Source organism: Cnephaeus nilssonii, assembly GCF_951640355.1.
Source record: "Cnephaeus nilssonii genome assembly, chromosome: 7".
NCBI classification, from domain to species: domain Eukaryota; kingdom Metazoa; phylum Chordata; class Mammalia; order Chiroptera; family Vespertilionidae; genus Cnephaeus; species Cnephaeus nilssonii.
This window is the reverse complement of record NC_137078.1, coordinates 69296335-69320484: the sequence shown is the minus strand read 5'-3', so window position 1 is coordinate 69320484 and position 24150 is coordinate 69296335. Positions and strand designations below refer to the sequence as shown.

Sequence of the window (24150 nt, the reverse complement as noted above, 5' to 3'; positions counted from 1 at the left end):
CGATCAGCTGCCTCCTGCACACTTTCTACTGGGTATGTGCCCACAACCAAGGTACATGCTCTTGACTGGAATCGAACCTGGGACCCTTGAGTTCGTAGGCTGACACTCTATCCACTAAGCCAAACCAGTTAGGGCCATAAAGATGTTTTAAATGTTTGCTCCCTCTTGTGGATATAAAGAAGATTGTAAGCTCTTATATTGAATCTGTTCTTTAGTTTTGTTATTAAAAGATATACTAGTAAATTGTACCAAATTTTATTACTCTGCTTTTTTCTTTTGATAAGTAAAAGCTCATTTATTTTGTTGTTTATAACTACAAAAATTTTATGTGAAATTCACATTCAGTGAAATGCACTTATCTTAATGTGGATAGTTGTATATACTCCTATAATTATCACTGTAATAAAGATATAGAATATTTCCATTGTTATAGGAAGATTTCCTCAGATTCTATTCCAGTCAGTCTCCATGCCTCATAGGAAACCACTGTTTTGATTTCTAGCACAGTAAATTAGTTTTGCCTTTATTGAACTTCATATAAATGAAGTCATACAGCATGCAGTCTTTTGCATTTTGCTTCTTTCCTTCAACATAATGCTTTTGCACTTTACCCATATATGAGTACATCTGTACTTTTTAAAATTGCTGAGTAATATTCCATTACTCCAATAAGAGTATAGAACATTTTCATTGTTCCAGAAAGGTTTCCTCAAGGTCTCCCATGAGGCAAGAATCCCCAGGCCTCATAGAAAACCTGATTTATACCACTTAGGTTAGTTTTGCCTGTTATTGGACTTCATATAAATGAAGTAATAAATCATGCAATGTTTTAAGTCAGATTTCTTTCAACCAAATGCTTTTGAGGGTCATTAGATATCCTACCTAATAAAATAGTAATATGCAAATTGACTGCACCTTCGCTACACCCAAGCCACACCCACCAGCCAAAGCCACACCCACCAGCCAATCAGGGCGAGTATGCAAATTACCCAACAAAGATGGCGGTTAATTTGCATACACTGAGGGAGGGAGGAGTGAAGACTGAAGACAACTTAGAAGGAAGAGGGAGGAAAAGCGGAAAGCAAGGTGGTTGCCAGAGGGAAAGCCCGGGTGGGGCGGAGCAGGGTGGGGCGGGGCGGGGCGGGGCGGTGGCAGTGGCGCGCGGATGCAGGCGCGGAGGTCGAAATGGCGGCGGCAGCAGCGGCCGCTTGCAGGATTCTTCCTGCAAATGGGCTACTAGTATGTATTATGAATATGTCTCCCATTCTGTGTCTTGCTTTTTTATTTTACCTTTGAGCCTGGTATATTAAATGAGATCTTGACCCATTGCTGCTCCTGGAGTCTTAATTTTTATCTTGTAAGACTGCCAAAAACTATGCTACTTTCTTTAGAGTCTTTCTACTAAGGGTTTTAGCTTTCTAACCTGTAGATACCTAAATTTTATTAAATGTTACTTGGCAGAAAATTGGCTCCCAAAATTTCATGAATAGTATTATGAGGCAAATCTATACTAATAAAAGGGTAATATGCTAATTAGACCGGGAGACCTTCTGGGAGACCTTCCGGACAAAGCCATGGTGGCAGGGCCGAGGCAGAGGTGGTTAGGGGCGATCAGGCCATCAGGGGAGGGCAGTTGGGGGCAAGCAGGCTCGGGGGGGTGGGCGAGCAGGCTGGCAGGTAGGGGCAGTTGGGGGCGAGCAGATCGGCAGGCAGAGTGGTTAGGGGCGATCAGGCAGGCAGGCAGGTGAGCGGTTAGGAGCCAGTGGTCCTGGATTGCGAGAGGGATCCAAGCTTGGAGAGGGTGCAGGCCAGGCTGAGGGACAACCCCCCAACCCCATGTGCACGGATTTTGTGCACTGGGCCACTAGTAATAGTATAAGACAGAATTGAATTAAATGCAAAGTGATATTTCAGACAGAAAATCGTAAGAGAACCAGAAAAGGAACAACAGTTTTTCAAGGGCTTCATACATGAGGAATTTTAAGCCTTAAAGGTGGAAAAGGGCGAGGGGCTGGGGGTAGTTTGTGGTAGGGCCATATCCCCTGGCTTTGTCAGGAAGGATGTCTGGTCTAATTAACATATTACCTTTTATTAGTATAGATGATTGAGCACTTTGATGTTCTGGTTCTAGATTAAAATTCTGATTCTGCCACCAAGTAGCTGAGCAACTTGGACATGCTTCTTAATCTCTAAGCTTAAGTTTCCTCATAAGTGATACTTTATCTTGTAAGTATGATAAGAGGATTATGAATTAATATGTCTAAAACTCATGAACAGTGTAAGAACTGTATTTGTATAAAACTTACCTAGTCATTCATTCTTTCAACAAGTATTCATTGAGTTATCTACTATGTGTCAAGCAATCTGCTGTGCGTCAGGATTATATGACTGTGGTATTCAGTGGTCTCTTCATTTATGATATTTACAGTCAAGTGAGGAAGTAGAAGCACATGTAAACAGCTAAATATAATAATGCTTTTATAGTTGACTAGAGGCCCAGTGCATGATTGAATCATGCACGTGTAGGGTCCCCTACACGCTTTCGCTTTCGATCGTGGGGGAGCTGGTTGCCTGTCCGCTGGTGCCAGAGCAGACAGGCACCCAGCTCCCCCGCTTTTGATGGTCCGTGGCGGGACGTGAGCTCGCTGCCCCAGAGGCCCCTTCTGTTCCGCAGCACAGCCATGGTGCAGACGCTGACCCAATCGGCTACCCCGGCCAACCCGAGTCCCGCCCCCTGCGCCTCCCGCTGGCCCAATCGTGGGCGTAGCGGAGTGATGGTAATTTTCATATTACCATTTTATTAGGTAGGATAAGAGCATAGTTATAAGTATTTTTAGAGGTGCCAGAAAAATGCATTGTCAAAATATGTAAGGCGTCTCAGACTTGAGTCCCTCAACTTACTAACAGTGCCTGGTTAATTTCTGTGAATTGACTGTTTCTGGTGTGGCTTCTACATTCCTATTTTTTTTTTTTTAAAGGACAAACAATGTTTTAAGAAAAACTTTAAAAAAATTATTTAAGAAACAAACTGGGTTAGAGACTGATATTTCCTAATATCTATCTAACTGCTGTTTGACAAAATGTGTGTGCACTTACCCCGTGGCACTGTTTGGCATTTATAATAAGCACTAGGAGCCCAGTGCTCGAATTCGTGCACCTTGAAAGGAACTGTGGGCTGTGAGGCTGTGGTAGGCACAGGGGTGGGTCTTGGCCCATCCTTTGCACCCCCGCCCGGCCCCTCCTTCTGTGGGCCCCCTGTCCCCTATCTGCCGGCAGCCCGCTCCTGCCACTCCCATGCACTGATGGCACCGGCCCCGCTCGCACCCGCTGACGGCACGGAGTGATTGGGGCCAGTGACAGTAACAGGTGCGAGTGGGGCCAGCGCCATCAGCGGGTGCAAGCGGCGGGTGCTGCCCCGATCACCCCTCAGGAGCAGAGGGAGGTGGAGAAGCCCTAAGGGGCGATCGGGGCCAGCAGCGACCGCTCGCACCCGCTGACAGCACCGAGTGATTAGGGCCACTGGGTGCTGGGTGCTGGCAGTAGGTGCAAGCTGCAGCTCTGGCGCCAGTAGTAGGTGCAAGCAGGGCTGGCGCCAGAAGCAGGTACGAGTACCGGGCGGGACCGTGGCACACGGGAGCAAAGAATTTTCAGCAACCACCAGACACTTGCCCCGATGACACGACTGGTGCCCCGCCTTGTTCTGGCACCTCTGATCACCTGCTCCACCATCCTGCTGCGGCCGATGCCTGTTATGTTCTGTGCTCTGCCGCCTGCTCCCGACGCCCACTATGTTCCGCAATCGCCCTCTGATGGTCAGCGCACATCATAGCAACTGGTTGTTCGGGTGTTCCACCATTCCGTCTATTTGCATATTAGCCTTTTATTATATAGGATTTACAAACATGAGTAGACTAGTGACCCGGTGCACAAAATTCTTGCACGTTAAAAGGGGGTTAATTAGAGGAAATAATTTAATATTGCTATTTGCCCATTCTCTATAATAGAAGTGTCAGAGATAAAAGAAAATTAGTAAAATGTATATGAAAACCTTCCTCCTGTCAGAGTCTGGGGCACACCATGGGACCCAGAGTCAAGTCCCTGCCCACCCACATGTACACCAAAATCGTGTGAGACCAAGAATCCAAAATGCACAAAATCATGAGTTGATCTAGGTCAACCATCAACATTGACTGCAAGGCCACCAAATCGCTTCAGAAAGAAGACAATGAATGCTCTGTGTTTGGTGGGATCAGGAAGGTGTGGTGTATTATGAACTAAAACCAGGTGAAACCATTAATACTGATCGCTACCGACAACAAATAATCAATTTGAACCATGCTTTGATCGCGAAGCGACCAGAATGGGCCAGAAGACACGGCAAAGTAATTTTGCTTCATGATGACGCACCATCACACACTTCAAAACCAGTTAAAGACACATTAAAAGATCTTGCCTGGGAAGTATTAACCCATCCGCTGTATTCACCAGAACTTACTCCTTCAGATTACTACTTGTTCTGATCGATGGCACACGCACTTTCTGATCAGCACTTCAAAACGTATTAAGAAGTGGAAAATTGGGTCTCTGAATGGTTTGCCTCAAACAAGAAAAATTCTATTAGGATGGTATCCACAAATTACCTGAAAGATGGGGGAAATGTGTAGCCAGTGATGGACATTACTTTGAATAAAGCACTTTTGATGTTTCTCTTGAAATTATTGTGTTTTCTTTGATTACAAAATCTGCCATTATTAACCGGTACACCTAGTAAGTGGAATCATACAATTTTTGTCCTTTTGTGTGTGCCTTTTTAAAAAACTTAATATCTTCGGAGTTCATCCCTATTGTGGCATGTGTTTGAACTTCCTTTTTTTTTTTTTTTTTAAATATATTTTATTGATTTTTTTTACAGAGAGGAAGGGAGAAGGATAGAGAGCTAGAAACATCGATGAGAGAGAAACATCGACCAGCTGCCTCCTGCACACCCCCCACTGTGGGATGTGCCCACAACCAATGTACATGCCCTTGACCGGAATCGAACCTGGGACCCTTCAGTCCGCAGACCAACGCTCTATCCACTGAGCCAAACCGGTTTCGGCTGAACTTCCTTTTTAACAGGTTAAACGCCCAGCCTGTTTTGTCTTCCAGATGGAAAGTATAGTGTCAGTCAACGGTGACTTACTGGGCACTTAAGGTGTTAAGGCTAACACTTCATTACATGGATTTACCCCATTTTGTTTAACCATTCATCTGTTAATGGACACTTAGGTTGCTCTTATGTTTTGGCTAGTTTGTGTTTTTTATTTTACTTTAATTTTTTTATTGCTTCATGATGACCCACCATCACATGAGGGAGGAACGAAGAGGGAGAGAGAGAAACATCAATGATGAGAGAGGATCATTGATTGGCTGCTTCCTGCAAGTCCCCTACTGGGGATTGAATCTGCAATCTGGGCATGTGCCCTGATGGGGAATTGTGCCATGACCTCCTGGTTCATGGGTCCATGCTCAACCACTGAGCCACACCGGCCAGGCATGTTTTAGTTATTTTGAATAATGCTGGTATGGACATGAGTGTACAAAGATCTGTTCAAGTCCCTGTTTCCAGTTCTTTGGGTATATACCCATAATTAAAGTTGCTGGATCATATTGGTAATTCTATGTTTAATCTATTGGTTGCTTCCCGCACCTGTGGATGTGTATTGACCTGGAATTGAACTCACCACTTTTTGGTGTATGGGACAACTCTCCAACCAACTGTGCCACACTGCCCAGGGCCCTGTGTTTAATTTTTTTGAGGACTTCTATGCTTCAACAGAGTTTTTATATCGTTTTCATTTACATGGCTAGTTTTGCGAGGTTCCAGAGGAGGAATTTGTTGGAAGTAATTTTTATCTACAATCTTTTGAGAGAGCACGTTGGAAACCAAGTCAAGTAAGAGATTATAAAGAATGGAGTGGAGACTATCCCTTAGTCCCTAGTTCTAGGAAGCAAGGGAAAATTAAACTTTGTGGTAGTTAGTATCTGTTGGTGCTATTGGATTTGTCACCAGAGGTATATAATCTCCTCCTCCCTTTAAATCACCCGTCACACCTATTTTTCTCTTATCATTGCAATTTCTATTAGATGTCCTAATGTTCCAGTATGTTTTTTGTTATGAAACTAGATTTTTTTGCTAGTGCTGCACCGTGATTTAATTCATGCATCTTTTGTATTAAATAGAATTATTTAATTCCTCTGAAAAGCATTTATTACCACCAGTTATACTAGACATAGTTACAGGTGATGAGCTTCAAAAATAAGCAAGACACAATTCATATCTTTGAAGAGACAACATTAAGCAGATGATTAGGATATAGTATACTAATTATTATATTACTTATGTGTGTATGTTTATCTCAGGAACTTTGAGATAAACACACACACATACAAACACATACAATATCCTAAGAAAATAGAGGTAAGTAATTTTTTTCAGGGCTTAAAAACTAGTGATGGCTATAGAATGAGGTATCTTGAGCAGTAGAAATGTCATTAAAGGCACTTTAAATATAGCAAATAATTTGAACAAAGGTGAGGGTAGATTGAAAATATATTAGATACTAGAGGCCTGGTGCACGAAATTCGTGCAGGGGGGGAAGGGTGTGTGTGTGTGTGTGTGTGTGTTTGTCCCTCAGCCCAGCCTGGACCCTCTCCAATCTGGGACCCCTCGAGGGGTTGGACATTCCTCTCACAATCCAGGACTACTGGCTCCCAACCGCTCGTCTGCCTGCCTGCCTGATTGCCCCTAACCACTCCCCTGCCAGCCTGATCGACGCCTAACTGCTCCCCTGCTGGCCCGATTGCCCCTAACTGCCCTCCCTTGCCAGCCTGTTCGCCCCCAACTGCCCTCCCCTGCAGGCCTGGTCGCCCCCAACTGCCTTCCCCTGCAGGCCTGATCACCCCTACCTGTCCTCCCCTGCAGGCCTGGTCCCCCTCCTCCCAACTGCACTCCCCTGCAGGCCTGGTCCCCCCTAACTGCCCTCCCCTGCAGGCCCAGTCACCCTTAACTGCCCTCCCCTGCAGGCCCGGTCCCCCCTAACTCCCCTCCCCTGCAGGCCTGGTCCTCCCCACCCCAAGTGCCCTCCCCTGCAGGGCTGGTCCCCCCTACTGCCCTCCCCTGCTGGCCATCTTGTGGCGGCCATCTTGTGTCCATATAGGGGTGGCCATCTTTGACCATATGGGGTTGGCCATTTTGTGTGTTGGAGTGATGGTCAATTTGCATATTACCTCTTTATTATATAGGATTAGCAAACATTATTTAGTTGTGCAGTTGGGATAAAAGATGACTAACACATGGTTCCTACATTTCAAGGTATCAGAATTAAATAGGAGAGATAGAAGAGAGATTTGTAAACAAATAATTATAATAAGGTCTGATAAATGCTCAGGTTTCATTGGAGAGTAGTAGGGAGAAGAACCTAGATTACCAGAAATTACTGCTAAGGTTTAATTTAGTTGGATAACTGGGAGTTGACTCTTTTATCATATATTCTGATTTTTAAATTTATTTTAGATAAAAGAGTATATCTGGTTATTGTTACTCTGCCTTTGCAAAGCTTTAAAAATTTGTTATTGTTGAATAATATGAAAATATTTACATGTTTACAAAATGAAATCTATAAGTCAAAGTATATTCAAAGCAGTCTAGCTTCTTTTGCCTATTCCTTTCCTGTTTTTAATATTAAAAAATTATTTCTTTACCCATTGTAAATAAGTAGAAGTGAATATTTTTATATTTTCATATTCTTTAAAAAAATCTTTATTGTGTTACAGAAGACCAAAGAAATACCAAGCACGCTTCCTAGAGAAAGGGAGGGACCCCGTTTATTAACACTAGTGGACTCTGGGAATAATTTCCAAATCAGAGTGAAGAAACAAGCAGAGGGCTTCACTTTTTATAACCTTCTGGGGTCTTTGTCTTGCAGATATGGTTCCGCCCCCTTTTGTGGGCTTACAGGAAGGCCCCCAGGTGTTGGGGGTCCCCAGGCCATATCCAATGATCTGTCCTGGGGCCAGCGACAACGACCCTTCTCCTCCCGCCCCCTCACCACCCCCCCCCCCCCCGGGCAGTGCATTGTTCACAGTTTTGTGGCCTGACACACCTTGCAAGACCAATTTCCTCCTCAATTGTTGAAAATATTACATATATACCTTTCCCCCCACCCCCCATTGACCCTTTCTAGGCCCTGCCCCTTCCCCAGGCCTTCAGCACACTATTGTCTGTACCCATGGATTATGCAAATCCATACAAGTTCTTTGGTTGATCTCTTCCTACCTATCCACACCCAACTTCCCTCTGAGTTTCAACAGTCTCTTCCATGCTTCTATGTTATTTTCATATTCTTATCAGTCTTAAATAAATGATAGCACAGTGCACAAACTTTTTACAACTTTTATTCACTCAAAGATGTGTTCTGGAGATCTCTTTATTGTAATATATAGACAGTTGGTCATTCCTTTTTATAATTGCATAGTACATCTAGAATATTTTTTAAAAATGTATATCCCAAACATAGTATTTAACTCCAAGCTAATGCTATTACTGAGCTGCAAACCACCCTGTAACTCAGTGTCTTAAAACAATAATTGACTCTCATTCAGCCATTGCTGTGAGTTGATTGATCCAAGCTGTTTGTCTAGGTGGCTGTGCTTCAAGTTACAGGTCTTGTTGTACTTGGCTCCAGAGCAGGTTGAGCTCAGATATGTTTCATGCATTTTCATTCTAAGATCCTTTTAAGGGATTGCAGGGAACCCAGTAATTAGTTGTTTTCACATGTATAATGATAACACAGAAATGTAACAGGGCAAGCAGAAACTCATAATACCTCTAAAGGCCTAGGTTCAGAATTGTCATAATGACACATCCAATCGTATTCCATAGATATTAGTATAGTCAAGTCATAGATGCTACAAAGTTATTTTAGTGGTCTTCCCTGGCCTATCTATAAAAAATTTTAATCTCTTCCCAATATTTCATATCCCTCTTCCCTGCTTTAAATCTCTATTTATTACTCTCAAGTTCATATGTACACTTAAACTATTTATCTTGTTTATTGCCTGTGTATTCCCTTTCCAATGCATGTATAACTAGAGCAGTGTTTTCTATATTTTTATTGTATCCCCAGCACCTAGAATGTAGTTGATACTCAGTTAATATTTGTTGAATGAATAAATGAAGGCATGAAGTGAAATGGGGTTAGGGAGACCTATCACTCATCAGTACCCTTTTTTGTTATTGTCAGGGTTTACTTTTATAAAATAAAATGCACAGATATTAAGAGTACAGTTTGATAAATTTCAACAAAAGTACTAGTATACTGATGAAACCACAACTCCATTTAAGATACAGATCTTGCTACAAAGTTTTGTCATGTCTCTTTCCTGTCAGGTTGTGTGGTTTTTTTTTCTTTTTTTGTCACCATAGATTAGTTTTTTCCAGATTTGAATATCATTTATATAGAATCATATAGCATATACTTTTTTTGTATTTCCTACTTGCACTTAACATATTGTTTTTGAGAGTTATCCAACTGGTTGCATCAGAAATTTATTCCTTAAAAAAACTTAATAAAGGATGTGAAGGACCTATATACTAAAAACTAAGACATTATTAAAGTAAATTGAAGAAGACACAAAAAAATGAAAAGATATTTTGTGTTCATGGATTGGAAGAATCAACATTGTTAAAATGGCCACTTTACCCAAAACAATATACAGACTTAATGCAATCCCCATCAACATTTCAATGACATTTAAAAAAGAAATAGAACAAGAAGTCATCAGATTTATATGGAATGACAAAAGACCCCAAATAGCCAAAGGAATCCTGAGAAAAAAGAACAAAGCCAGAGGTATCACACTACCTGACTTCAAATTATACTACAAAGTGACAATTATCAACACAGCAAGATATTGGCAGAAAAACAGTCAGACCAATGAGACAGAATTGAGAGCTCAGAAGTAAACCTACATATATATAGGCAAATAATTTTTCACAAAGGCTTCAAAAACTTACATACAATGGAGGAAAGAAAGCCTCTTTAATAAACGGTGCTGGGAAAATTGGAAAGCCATGTGCAAAAGAATGAAACTAGACTATTTGTTAGTATACATAAAAATTAACTCAAAATGGGTCAAAGACCTAAATAAAAGATCTAAAACAATCCTCCTATATAATAAAAGCCTAATATGCTAAGTGTCCGGTCATTGGTTCAACCAATCAAAGCATAATCTACACTAATAAAAGAGAAACATGCAAATTGACTGTACCCCCACTATGCCCATCAGCCACGCCCAGCAGCCAATCAGGAGCGAGTATGCAAATTAACAACCAAGATGGCTGTGGCCAAGGAGCGAGCAGGAGGCTTGGGTTTCCCCGGCAATGGAGGAAGCCAAGCTTCCCGCCTGCCCAGGCTGGCCCCGGCCTCCGCTCAAGGCTACAAAGTTTTAATTATAGAAAATAAATTCCAGATACCAGGGCCTCCGCTTGGGTCACCAGGGGAGCATGGCCGGCCTGCAAACCACCACAGGCCCCTTGCCCAAGCCACCCCATGCCCCAAGGGAACCCCCACCCTGATCCGGGACACCCTTCATGGCAAACCATCTGGCCCCCACTCGTGAACCAGACCTCTAGCCTATCTAATAAAAGAGCAATATGCAAATTGACCGTCACTCCAACACAAGATGGCTGCCCCCATGTGGACACAAGATGGCCAGCAGGGGAGGGCAGTTGGGAGGGACCAGGCCTGAAAGGGAGGGCAGTTGTGGGCGATCAGACCAGCAGGGGAGGGCAGTTGGGAGGGACCAGGCCTGCAAGGGAGGGCAGTTGGGGGCGATCAAGCCTGCAGGGGAGGGCAGTTGGGAGGGACCAGGCCTGCAGAGGAGGGAAGTTGGGTGCGACCGGGCCTGCAGGGAAGGGCAGTTAGGGGTGACCAGGCCTACAGGTGAGGGCAGTTAGGGGCAATCAGGCTGGCAGGGGAGTGGTTAGGGGGTGATCAGGCTGGCAGGTAGAAGTTGTTAGGAGCAATCAGGAAGGCAGGCAGGTGAGCAGTTGGGAGCCAGCAGTCCTGGATTGTGAGAGGGATGATCCCGGTAGGATCGGGCCTAAACATCCCTCGAGGGTTCCCAGATTGGAGAGGGTTCAGGCTGGGCTGAGGGACACCCACCTCCCCACCCCTCCCCGATGCACGAATTTCGTGCACTGGGCCTCCAGTATCTAATGATATGCTAAGGCAGCTCAACTGTTTGCTATGACGTGCACTGACCACCAGAGGGCAGACAGTCAACTGATCAACCAGTTGCTGTGATGTGCACTGACCACCAGGGGGCAGATGCTCTGACCACTAGGTTAGCTTGCTGCTGGGGTCCTGCGATTGGGACTGAGCGAGATGGGCCAGACACGCCTTGGAGTCCTCCTGCAGTCCTTCCCCAGCTGGCCAACCTCCCACGTCCCTCCCTGGCACTGATCGTGCACTGGTGGGGTCCCTCGGCCTGGCCTGCGCCCTCTCGCAATCTGGGACCCCTTGGGAGATGTTGGAGAGCTGGTTTTGGCTCAGTGGTGGGAGCATTGGCCTGTGGACTGAAGGATCTCCGAGTTTGATTCCGGTCAAGGGCACGTACCTTGGTTAAAGGTTTCATCCTGGCTCCCCCTTCCCTCCTTTGGGGTGGAGGCAACCAGTCATGGATCTAAAAGAACCTAAATTAGCTCTACATATAAACAGAAGAATTTTCTCATACGTTCATAACGAACCAAGCAACAGCAACTATTCTTAGAACTCAAAGTTGATTATAGCTTCCCACAGCCATTTTTGTAGAAATGAAAAAGCTGATCCTCAAATTCAAATTCATTCAGAATTATAAGGGGCCCAGAATAGTGAAAACAAGTCTTTCATTCCTTGGTTAAATTTATTCCTAGGTATTTTATTCTTCAGTTTTATTTCTCCTATTCCAATTTCAATGTGTTTTATTTTTTTCTTGCCTAATTGATCTGGCTAGAATTTCTAATATCATGTATTAGAAGTGGCAAAAAAAAAGTGGGCATTCTTGTTCCTGCTCTTAGGCAAGTATGTCAAGCTGCATGTGGCCCACAACGAATATCTTTGCGGCCAGCCAATATAACGGTATGTAAGAAATGTTTTAATAAAAATTTTGTAACTTAATTTTTACTATATCCTGTTATACATAATTATTAATAATGAACGACAGCGTTTGCTAATGACTTATTACTATAATTGTGTTGCATTCATTTCCCTTGCGCGCAGGCGCACCATTTCCCTCCACTAATACTAGCAGCGAATATTTTAGCAGCTGATTGCCATGTCATTAGTCTTACACTGACTTGTTTGTGTGAGCAACAGGAAATATTTCGCTTTTGGAGAATAAGAAAAATAGGTTTATTTGTGTTACGCTTATTAATTTGTGCAGTTATTCAGTGTCTGGTAAGTTAATGTTCAAGAAAAAAATATTAATTTTTATTAAAATGTTCTATTATTTTATGTTAACGATTACTCATTTACTTCAGCCCTTTGTATTCAGCATGCTCTATCGAAATAAAAATCTACGTTTCTATGAAAATTGAAGCTTTTGTTTTTTTGTGGCCCACATAAACTTAAACCTTGCTTATTTGGCCCATGTTAGCCTTTGAGTTTGACATTCTTGTCTTAGAGCAAAGGCTATTAGCCTTTCATCATTGAATATAATTTTAGTTTTGGGATTTTCATAAATGTGTTTTATCATGCTAAAGAAGTTCCCTTTTATTGATAGGTTAAGCATTTTTAACATGAAAAGCTGTTGGGTTTTTCAGATGCTTTTTTTGGTGTCATTTGAACTGATCATGTTTTTTTTCCCCCTTCATTCTGTGAATGTGGTATAATGATTCCTCTATACTGAATCTCTAGTTTTCTTGAGCTTTCTTTATCTGACTTTGTTTGTAAGGTGATGCTGGCCTCAGAAAGACTTAGGAAATGTTTCCTTTTCAGTATTTTGGAAGAGTTATAAAGGATTGGTATTCTTCTTTAAATGATTGATAGCATTCAACTCTGAAGCCCTCTCTAGTCCTAGACTTTTCTTTTTGGAAGGCTTTTGAATTCTGATGTAATATCTTGTTATAAGTCAATTTGTTCTTGAGTCTTTCTAGGTGGTTTGTGTATTTCTAGGAATTTTTCCTTTAATCTAGGTTATCTAAGTGGTTTTCACATTATTGTTCATGGTATTATTTTTATATTTTTATTATTTAAGGTCAGCAGTAACATCCCCACTTTCATTTCTGATTTTAGTAATTTCAGTTTTATTTTTTTAAGTCAGTCTGACTAAAGATTTGTCAATGTAGTTAATGTTTTTGAAGAACCAACCTTTTGTTTCACTGTAATGTAAATTTACTGTGTAATTAGCAATTTTCTAGCCTTATGTGTAAAATGCTCAGAAGTGCTAGGTATTTGGCTTTATTAATATACCTATTCAGACTTAAATTATTCATTATGCTATTTATTTTTCAAGATTAATTAACCTCCCCAGTCCCAAAATCATATATAAAATTCTTATTTGCTTTGTTTCCAGGCATGTACTGGCATTGAAAACATTGATGAAGCTATTACATTGCTTGAACAAAATAATTGGGACTTAGTGGTAAGTACTTTAACTTTTCCAGCTTTATTGAACTATAATTGACATGTAATATTATATAAGTTTAAGGTGTACAATGTGATGATTTGATATATGGATGTGCTGTGAAATGATTATGTGTTAATATACCCATTACCTCACATAATTACTTTTTTGTGTCGTGAGAACTTTTAAGATTTACTCTCTTAGCAACTTTCACATATACAATTAAGTATTGTTAACTATAGTTACCATACTGTACATTATATCCCCAGAATTTATAACTGGAAGTTTGTGCCCTTTGACTACCTTCACTCATTCCCCCTACTTTGGCAACCACCAATCTACTATGTTTCTGTGAGTTTGGTTTTCTTTTTAGATTCAACATATAAGTGAGATCATATAATATATGTCTTTCTCTGACTTATTTCAAGTACTTTTTTTTATCTGACCACTATTCAAATTTTATGAAATTTGAATGTCTTAATATTCTTTTTAAAAAAATATATATTTATTGATTTCAGAGAGGAAGGAGAAGGAAAGAGAGAGATAGAAACATCAGTGATGAGAGAGAATCATTGATCGGCTGTCTCCTGCATGCCCCCTACTGGGGATTGGGCTCACAATCCTGGCATGTGCCCTTGACCAGAATTGAACCTGGGACCCTTCAGTCTACAGGCCGATGCCCTATCCACTGAGCCAAACCAGCTAGGGCAGTGGTAGGCAAACTGCGGCTCGCGAGCCACATGCGCTCTTTGGCCCCTTGAGTGTGGCTCTTCCACAAAATACCACGTGCGGGCGCGCACGTATAGTGCGATTGAAATTTCGTGGCCCATGCGCAGAAGTCTGTTTTCGGCTCTCAAAAGAAATTTCAATTGTTGTACTGTTGATATTTGGCTCTGTTGACTAATGAGTTTGCCGACCACTGAGCTAGGGCATGTCTTAATATTCTTATAGTTGGTTTGGCATACTGTCGCCCATCTGTAACTCTAACCTGAATGGATAAAACCGAAATATTATAACTTTAATATGAAGTTCATATTTAATATGAAGTTCAATATTAAATTACAAAATTATGAATTCTTATGTAATTTAAATAATTTTAAAACTTCTCCGATCTTACTGTGTATTAAGGTTCATCTTCCCTGTAGTATTGTGGTGGAGATACTTGAAAGAAGAGAATAACCAGACTTGTCTGAATAACTCTATTTGATGTTTCCCCCTCACTTTCTGGGGCCTTCACTGATAATTATTCCTTTCTGAAGATGTTAAAGAAGTGGCATTCTGCTGTGGTTTTCCTTATGAACTTCAGGCAGTTTATTATAAAAGTGGTTTAGTATTTTTGGGGGTGTGGAAGGTGGCAGGAACTCAAAAGGCAAGGCCCATTATAGCACTACACATTCACAAAATTGTAATTTAGTTACAATTGCAAAGCAAAGTAAAAAATGTACAATCTTGGAGCAGCATTGGTTGTATTGTGATGGCACAGATATCCCTCATTGCTTTTGAAATTCTAACAAAGTTCAAATTGCAATTAGAAGAAGTGCTAATTTTTCAAAGTCAAAACTTAAGGTGTGTACTTATAGAGCTGTGATTAGATATGTAGGTATATCCAAATCCATACATGGACTTACATAATCAACTATCAGTTATCTGTGTGCTTTGTGTAGATTTACTACTATTAATTTTTTAATCAAAATATAAAAAACATTTGTTTTCAGCTTGTAAAAGTAATAATGCTCATTGTAATGAACTGAGAAGATAAATTTACAGAGAAGAAATGAATAATCACCTTTAATCCCATCACTTAGAGGTAGTAATTGTTTAACATTTTTGGGTATATTATTTCAGGGTGTTTTCTCTTAATTATATGATTAAATTTTTAAAAAATGCAAATGTGATTGTTCTCTTTCTACTGTTTGGTGATTTGCATTTTTACATAATCTATCATGAATGTTTTTCTATCCAAGTAAATGTGACTGTTTATCATTTTTAAGAATGTTTGTTTAATGTTTACATGTTATTTCGTGGCATGATTGTAGCATACTAATTTTACTAATCAGTAGACATTTAGGAATTTTGTTATTATATATATTGCTGTAGAAAACATTCGTGTATATACATCCTTTCATACTGAACCTGTTATTTTCCTAGAATATATTAAATAAATTCAATTCATAATTAAATTTCTTGGTCAAATTGTATACATTTAAGTTCTTAGATACTTCTAGTTAAATGGCCTTCCAGGATGGTTGGAACTAATTTAAATTTCTATCAACTATATACATTTTGAAATTGCCTATTTCATTAAACTAATGCTTCCTTATTATTTTTTTTAACATTCTGTAACTTATCAAAATTTACAAATATGTGTATAGCCTGCCTCTAAATCCATACCTCTATCAATGTACTGTACTCTTAACAAAGCACCGTGTAGGGGGATGGGGTAGCAACTTATTTGGAATAATGTCCTCAGGCTTCTGGTCTTGAAGCTCTTTTTGCAATAAAGGGCTTTGCTTTGTTTAGTTTGTACATTTTAGGGGCTGATGTAAATTATTAGTTGAGGTTAAAAATGCCACTGAGCCACTGTTGCTTGCATGATATGGTTGAGTGGGATATGGGATGGAGTTAAAGAGAGGCTGTGGACTGGAAGTAATGAAGTACAAATCTTTGATGGAGAATTACCACTTATGGGGGATGGATGTAAGTTTTTTCCTTATCTGATTCTTGTTGGTTTATGTTGATTAGTTTTTAAGGCTAAAACATTTGTTGGTTCTGGATATTTTCTCAATCCAATCTTTCTAAAGTATTGCAGAAGGAGAATGTTCTCAGATGGTATTAAATATTTCAATGGTACAAGTGCTTTCCAACTATTTCTAAGTTAATTGATTTTGGAAAATGTTGTAATAGCACTTGGTTGAAAAACACTGGTACTATATTTGTACAGAAATGGGATCTCTTACACAGTATTGGGCCCAAGCAAAAGCATCAGGCTATCTTTCACAACCTTAAAAACTTTGGCTTTCTTTTGAAAAGTATGTCCTAGCTGGCTTTTCTCTACAAATAATCAACTTTTATCCATAGTAAAGATTTGTTGTGTTGTGTAATTATCTTGCTCTATAAATTTTCTCATTTCTTCTGTTTTTATACCATATTTACATTGTCATTTAAAAAAATGAAATTTAAATATTTTAAATAACCCATTATTAGTTCAAATTACATTAGGATCATGGAACTTTTTATAAGGTGTTTTCTATATTTTTCCTCAGCATTATATTTTGTGTTTCTATATTGTGATGATCACTTCTCCGCATTTTATGAACCTTATGGAACAGTTCATGTAATTTTGAGTATTTAGCCTAAGATATGTCTGTATTTTAAATTTCCTGTACATATTAGGTAGATCTCTCCTCCAGTGTTTTTGTGCACATTTTACTACAGAAGTGTAGAGGAATGTGAGTTAAGTACCACAATCTGGAATTGTAATGAATCTAAGACAGTCTAATAATAGAAAACTCATTCTGTCACTACTGAGGGCTTATAGTGTAATTTATTCTAGATACAATGGGTGCATAAACAAATGTAACAATATATGGTGTCTGACTTTGAGAACTATACTGAAAAATTGATGAAACATATGGTCTCTTATACATGTACTAGAGGCCCAGTGCATGAAATTCATGCATGGCGGGGGATGTCCATCAGCCCAGCCTACACCCTCTCCAATCTGGGACATCCCTCTCACAATCCAGGACTGCTGGCTCCCAACTGCTCACCTGCCTGCCTGCCTGCCTGATTGCCCCTAACCCCTTCTGCCTGCCAGCCTGATCATTCCCTAACCACTCCCCTGCCAGCCTCATCGACACCTAACTGCTCCCCTGCTGGCCTGATTGCCCTTATCTGCCCTCCCCTGCTGGCCTGGTCACCCCTAACTGTCCTCCCTTGCTGGTCTGGTCTCCCCTAATTGCCCTCCCATGCCAGCCTGGTCGCCCCTAACTGCCCTCCCCTGCCAGCCTGGTCCCCCGGAACTGCCCTCCCCTGCTGGCCTGGTCACCCCTAACTGTCCTCCCCTGCTGGCCTGGTCACCCCTAACTGCCCTCCCTTGCCAGCCTGGTTGCCCCTAACTGCCCTCCCCTGCAGGCCTGGTTGCCCCCAACTGCCCTCCCCTGCAGGCCTGGTCACCCCCAACTGCCCTCCCCTGCACGCCTGGTCCCCCCCAGCTGCCCTCCCCTGCAGGCCTGTGTCCCTCTCAACTGTCCTCCCCTGCAGGCCTGGTTGCCCCCAACTGTCCTCCTCTGCCGGTCCGGTCACCCCTAACTGCCCTCCCCTGCTGGCCTGGTCGCTCCTAACTGCTTTCCCCTGCAGGCCTGGTCCCCCCCAACTGCCCGCCCATGCAGGCCTGGTTCCCCCAAGTTGCCCTTCCTTGCAGAACTGGTTGCCCCCAACTGCCCTCCCCTGCAGGCCTGGTCCCTCCCAACTACCCTCCCCTGCTGGCCATATTGTGGCAGCCATCTTGTGTCCACATGGGGGCGGCCATCTTTGACCACATGCGGGTGGCCATCTTGTGTGTTGGAGTGATGGTCAATTTGCATATTACCTCTTTATCATATAAGATATTATAATCATAAATGGGAATAACATCCTGAAAAAATTATTACAAATATTTTAGCTATTTTACAGATATAGATACCCAAAGAAAAAGTGTTCTATATGAAAATATAGTTTCAGAAATTTTAGTCATTAGTCACTTTCCATGATTATGAACAGTATTTTCTTTATATAGCTATCCACAAAGCAGTGCTTCCAAACCCTATGTTTTATTACCCCACAATTAGACTCTACTTATTTTGAGGCACTTACAAGTTGTTTTGTATGTTAAAATTTTGAAGGCAAAATAACATAAACTTTAGTACTATTGGAAAGCATCTCAGGCTATGGTTTTATTTGACATAAAGCCCCACTGCCTCCATCTATCTCAGATGTTCATTTTTCACATTTTCCTGCACTTATAGTTGATTCCTTCATCACAGATGAGTATTTTCAGTTTATATCCTAAAAGGTAAATATGTAAGGAAGAATTATTAGTAATGAATTAGAACTTTCACCAAAGGACTGCCTTCTTACATGGAACATACTACATGATTACTATAAATTATAATCTGGGCTCCAGAATTGACGCACTGCTCATTTTCTGTTTTTAGAAGATTTTTGGTCAGTGGAAAATAAAAATCTATACTGTTTGTGTTAATTTGGAGTAATAAAAATGTGAGACAGCTAGCTATAGTGGTAAACCCATTGCATTAATCTTGAACCAGGAGCCCTCGCTCTTCAAACCTCTTGTCATTATTTTATTGAGTATGCTCTAGACCCAGTTACTTTTCCCTGAACTTCTGAATTACGTCTTATAAAATAAAAGTTTTGGACTGGATTATACTCAAGATCCCTTGATACATGAAATGTTTATGAAGAAGCTGTTTATGTCCTAATTTCTGTTAAGATTCTACAAAGAGCAGTAAATTATGAATAGTAATATAAGCAAACATTTTAATGGAATGTCATGAGTTTGAAACACTTGTACATGTACCATTTTGTTTAACCCTTTTTTTAAAAAAACAAACTTATGATGTAGGTAATGGCAGGACAAGATGCTATGCCAGTTGTTTCACAGAGGTCTGTACATGTGAAATTCCTTCAATTAATTCAAATTTCTAATAAATTATAGGAGATCCAGGGAAAGGCATCTGACATATACTTGGTAACCCAATGCTAAGAGAAAGTAAAAATTAACCTAGCCATACTACATTTTAAGTACTCTATGCTCTTAGGAAATGATTTTTGAACTTTGCACTCAATTTCTGTTATAGTTTGCTGCCTCTGCTGACATAGCTGCTTTTTTGAAGAAAGACTCTTTTCAGAGGACTTGTATTTATCTTTGACTACATGTTCCAACTTAAGTCAAACATAAAACAAATCAGCTTATTTTTGGATCATTACTGAATTTCTAGTCTTCAAAGATAATATTGTATTAATATTGGAGAGGGTGCAGGCTGGGCTGAGGGGACCCCCCCCCCCCATGCACGAATTTCGTGCACCGGGCCTCTAGTGAAGTCATAAACACCGAAGAATCAAACCCAAGGAAAATTATCATGCCCATAATCTGTCTAATTTTAAGATTTATTTAGGTTCTAGAAGACATTTCCATTTCACTAATTTTCACTTTTGAAGAAATGTATCTTAATGATTATCTTAAAATTCCTTAGAACAGTTTCTTCTACTCTATAGAGTTCCTCGAATGTGCACTGCTTTTTTACTTTATACAGTGTTATGAACACCTGCAGTTTTATGAATGAACTAGTTTCACCAGTGACATAATGAGTCTCTGTCATCCTCAGAAAGCAGCCAGGCATTGAGCACTGCCCTTCATCAATGGCCATCAGATACTGGCTTATGTTTGCACAGATCCTTGCTATGACAAAAGAGAAGTTACTGTGAAGGAATATATCATATCAATATATCTTCCTTTGATATAGCCTTCTTTGTATTCCTTGTTTTTAAGGGGCCATAAGCCCATTATTCTACAGAATTTTTCAATTTCTCAATTTGTAATTTGACCACCATCCCACCTCTACTGTCTTTCCTTTTATTGAGGGTCTACTTTCTGCTAGGTATCATGTCAAAGTGATTTACCTACATTATTTCATTTAATCTTTACATCAGCCCCAAAAAGTGGATAGGTAGACATTATCTTTATTTTATAGATGACAAACTTTTAGAGGTCCAGTGATGTTAAGTAAACTATCTTTGCTCATACCACTGATAAGGGTTACAACTGATTTTGAACCCAAATCTCAGTCCATAAAATTTTTCATAGCTTTAAAATAATGGTTTAGGTTATTAGATTTTCTGTATTCAGTGTGCTATTCTCTGAACTTCTATATTTTTCTTTAAAATTTATTTTCAGATTACAGTTTACATTTAATATTGTTATTAGTTTTAGATGCATAGCATAGTGGTTAAACAATCATATACTTTACAAGTTATGCCCCAATATTTCAGGTATTCACCTGATACCATACATAGTTATTACAATGTTATTGATTATATTCCTTATGCTGTACTTTACATCCCCTTTTTAAATTACCAATTTGTACCTCTTAATTCCTTCACCTTTTGCACCCAGCCCCCCAAACCCCCTCCACTCTCACAGCCATCAGTCTGTCAGTCTCTTCTCAACTTCTGTGTTTTTCTTTCTACCACTCATAACTAATTTCACATTGTCAAGTGAAAGGACTTTTGATAGTTAAGTGTGTTTATGCTTTGTTGTTAAATATACTGTAAGATTCTAGAGTAAGGGAATTGTTTTTCTTATGAATTTTGTCTTGGCACATGGTAGTTGCTAAATAAATGCTTATTTGACGGATTGATTTTATTCCTACACTTATTTTTAAGTATTTTTCATCTCTATCATTTGGATATTTGAAAAGTCTTTGCTGTTCAGACTTCTGACCCTTACAGCCATTACTGTTCCTTATCTGGCAACCATAAGGTTTAGGAAGGAGGGAAGATAACCCAGATAAACAAGGAATAGGATTGGGTTGATTTCTTTATCTCACTAATAAAATTTAGATGTCTCCACCTATTGTAGCTTTTGGAGAAATATTGTTCTGCCCTAGTCAGTTTAGCTCATTGGTTATTGCATCACCCTGGGGACTGAAGGGTCACGGGTTCAGTTCCAGACAAGGGCACATACCTTGGTTGCAGGCTTGATCCCTGGCCCTGATTGGGGTACTGGCGGAGGCAACCAATTGATATGTCTTTCTCACATCGATGTTTCTCTCTCTCCCCCTCCCTTCCACACTCTCTGAAAATCAATGGGGAAAAAAATCCTCAGGTGAGGATTAATAAAAAAAGAGAAATATTTTTCACAAACAAATTCTTTCCCTTGTAAATTTTTTCTAAGCATCTCATAAAAATTTCCCCCTCTTCTGTTTATTTCTGGTTGTGCCATTTTACCAAAAAGAAAGTGCATCATATAACTTAACCTCTAAATTTTTTATCAGTTCTACCTCTCAGGAGTAAATTTAGTTTGATAAAAGAATACTGCTATCTATACTAATAATCTATACTAATAAAAGGCTAAAATGCTAATTAGACTAGGTCAACCAGCCATCTTCCGGACGTCAGACTTACTTCTGAACAAAGCCATGGTGGTGGGGGCCAAGGCAGAGGCAGTTAGGGGCCATCATGCCGGCAGGGGAGAACAGTTAGGGGCGAGATCAGGCTGGCAGGGGGTTAAGGGTGAGATCAGGCTGGCAGGGGAGGGCAGTTGGGGGCGAGATCAGGCCGGCAGGGGAGGGCAGTTAGGGGCTACCAGGCCAGCAGGGGAGGGCTGTTGAGGGCGAGATCAGGCCAGCAGGGGAGAGCAGTTGGGGGCTACCAGGTCGGCAGGGGAGGGCAATTGGGGACGAACTGGCCAGCAGGGGAGGGCCGTTGGGGGTGAGATCAGGCTGGCAGTGGAGGGCAATTGGGGTCATTAGGCAGGCAGGCAGGTGAGTGGTTAGGAGCCAGTGGTCCTGAATTGTGAGAGGGATGTCTGACTGCCGGTTTAGGCCTGATTCCGCAGGGCCTAAACCGGCAGTTGGACATCCCCTGAGGGGTGTCGGATTGGAGAGGGTGCAGGTCCGGCTGAGGGACACCCATGCATGAATTTCATGCACCGGGCCTCTAGTTTAAAATATAATAAAGTGGGTATTAAAGAATTGTTTTCTATATTTCAGATGAAAAATTAAGTTTTTACAAACATGAAATTCTCAGTTTACTAAACTCACAGTGTTTACATTATTTTGGAGGTCCACTCAAGTTTCCCCACCCCCCTAACTATACTTTGAGTTTCTGCTTAGTTTTTTATTGGATTTTGCTTCATATGCTGTTATTTTTTCTTGAAATGTAATATAATTCTAGAATTATAATTTATATGAACCAAAAATCTCTTTTATAAAAGTTTAGAAGCTTTAAGACTTGATAAAAATGTGGGTGTTAATCACCTAGCAGAAAATGATGTTCCCATTAGTAAATTAAATTTGGAAATGTGGCTAATATTTTGTTTTTGATTTCTAGTACTAAACAACATGTTTCAGAGCACATTAAACTATTTAAATTAAATTGTAAGGAGTCAGCTCACTGCTAATTCTGAAAGAAGTAGTAATATATACTACTTATGACTTGAACACTTAAAAGAAAATAAACATTTAAATGGCTTTGTTTTTAAAATTGTTCAGTTCAATCAGGTGCAGTTTGATCTAAAAGCATGCTAACCTTCAATTAGCTTAATTTAAAAAATGGAATTATTTTCAACAAGTTGCCTTGTTGAAACTAATTTATTTCTATTGCAAGAAGTGGTTTAAACAAAATATTGTAGCCAAGTTAGTGGTTTAGCACACCTGTGAATGTGATGGCTTGCAATTCCTCCTACTGGTTTCAAGGACCAGCTGACATAAATCAGTGTGCGCTTGGAAAAGGAAAAATAATATGGCAGTTTAAACTCCTGTTTTTATAATTCTTTATATTTGTACTGACAGTTAAAAATTTAGCTACTTAATATTAATATGATTTCTTAAAATGTTAGTTATTCTTTTATCTTTAAGTTAAATGGAAATTAAAATGTTCACATATAAAATTTTATATTTCCTACTTATTTCATTTTCATTGTCTTTTTTATTACAAAAATTTATTTGTGAGGTGAGAATGCTTAAGATCTACTCTCAGTAATTTAATACTTTTTAAATCTATTTTTGGATTTTGTTGTTTGGCTTATATTTTGTTTAGTTTCATGTTTTAGTAATGTTTTATATTTTTTCTTGTACTCATCTAGTACTTCTTTCTCTTTGGAGCATGGGTTTCTCTCAAACACACACTTGCTCTTCAGTATATAGATTTATGTCTCTTTGCATTTCTGGAAAGCTTTCTTAGAATATAGTTTTAAATTTTGTTTCTGTTTCATTGCTTTGTTTTTTGTTTTCAAGTTCTCGACAGTATGAATATTATTTTGTCTCTCTTCCACTTCTACTACTTCTTCTATGATACTTTTTACTTCTTTCAGCATGTTAATTTCATTCTCTTGGTGTTTTCCTGCCTTTCTTCAATGCCCCTGAATTAAATTTTGTTGGGTACCTTGTAATTTATTTTTCATTTTAAAGAAAATTTTGTCTTTTTCTTTTTTCCTTAGTACCAACTTCTTTCCTTTCTTTCTGCCTTTTGTGTTATTGTTGTTATTCATATTTTTTGAATTCTCTAATTTAAAAAAATATTTTATTTAAAAAATAATCCTGAAATGTTTAAGTATATTTAAGTATACAGTTTGGAGTATTGATTTACAGTATTTTTTTTTCTGCTTCTTGGTTATTTTTGGGAGGGAATTTTCCTCACTCGATATGTATGAAATTTCATTTCCTGATTTTTTTTTTAGCAATAGCTCTTATACATTTGTTGGTATTTTCATTTTTATGGTAA

General features: G+C 39.8%; 1 protein-coding gene across 1 annotated transcript in view; it reads left to right on the top strand.

The window, feature by feature from the left end:
• FAF1 (Fas associated factor 1) overlaps positions 1 to 24150 on the top strand; it is a 354542-nt gene that overhangs the window by 21782 nt on the left and 308610 nt on the right. Inside the window, exon 2 of the mRNA XM_079776926.1 lies at positions 13597 to 13665. Within this exon, the coding sequence (XP_079633052.1) occupies positions 13597 to 13665 (69 nt within the window). The remainder of the gene's footprint in view (positions 1 to 13596; positions 13666 to 24150) is intronic.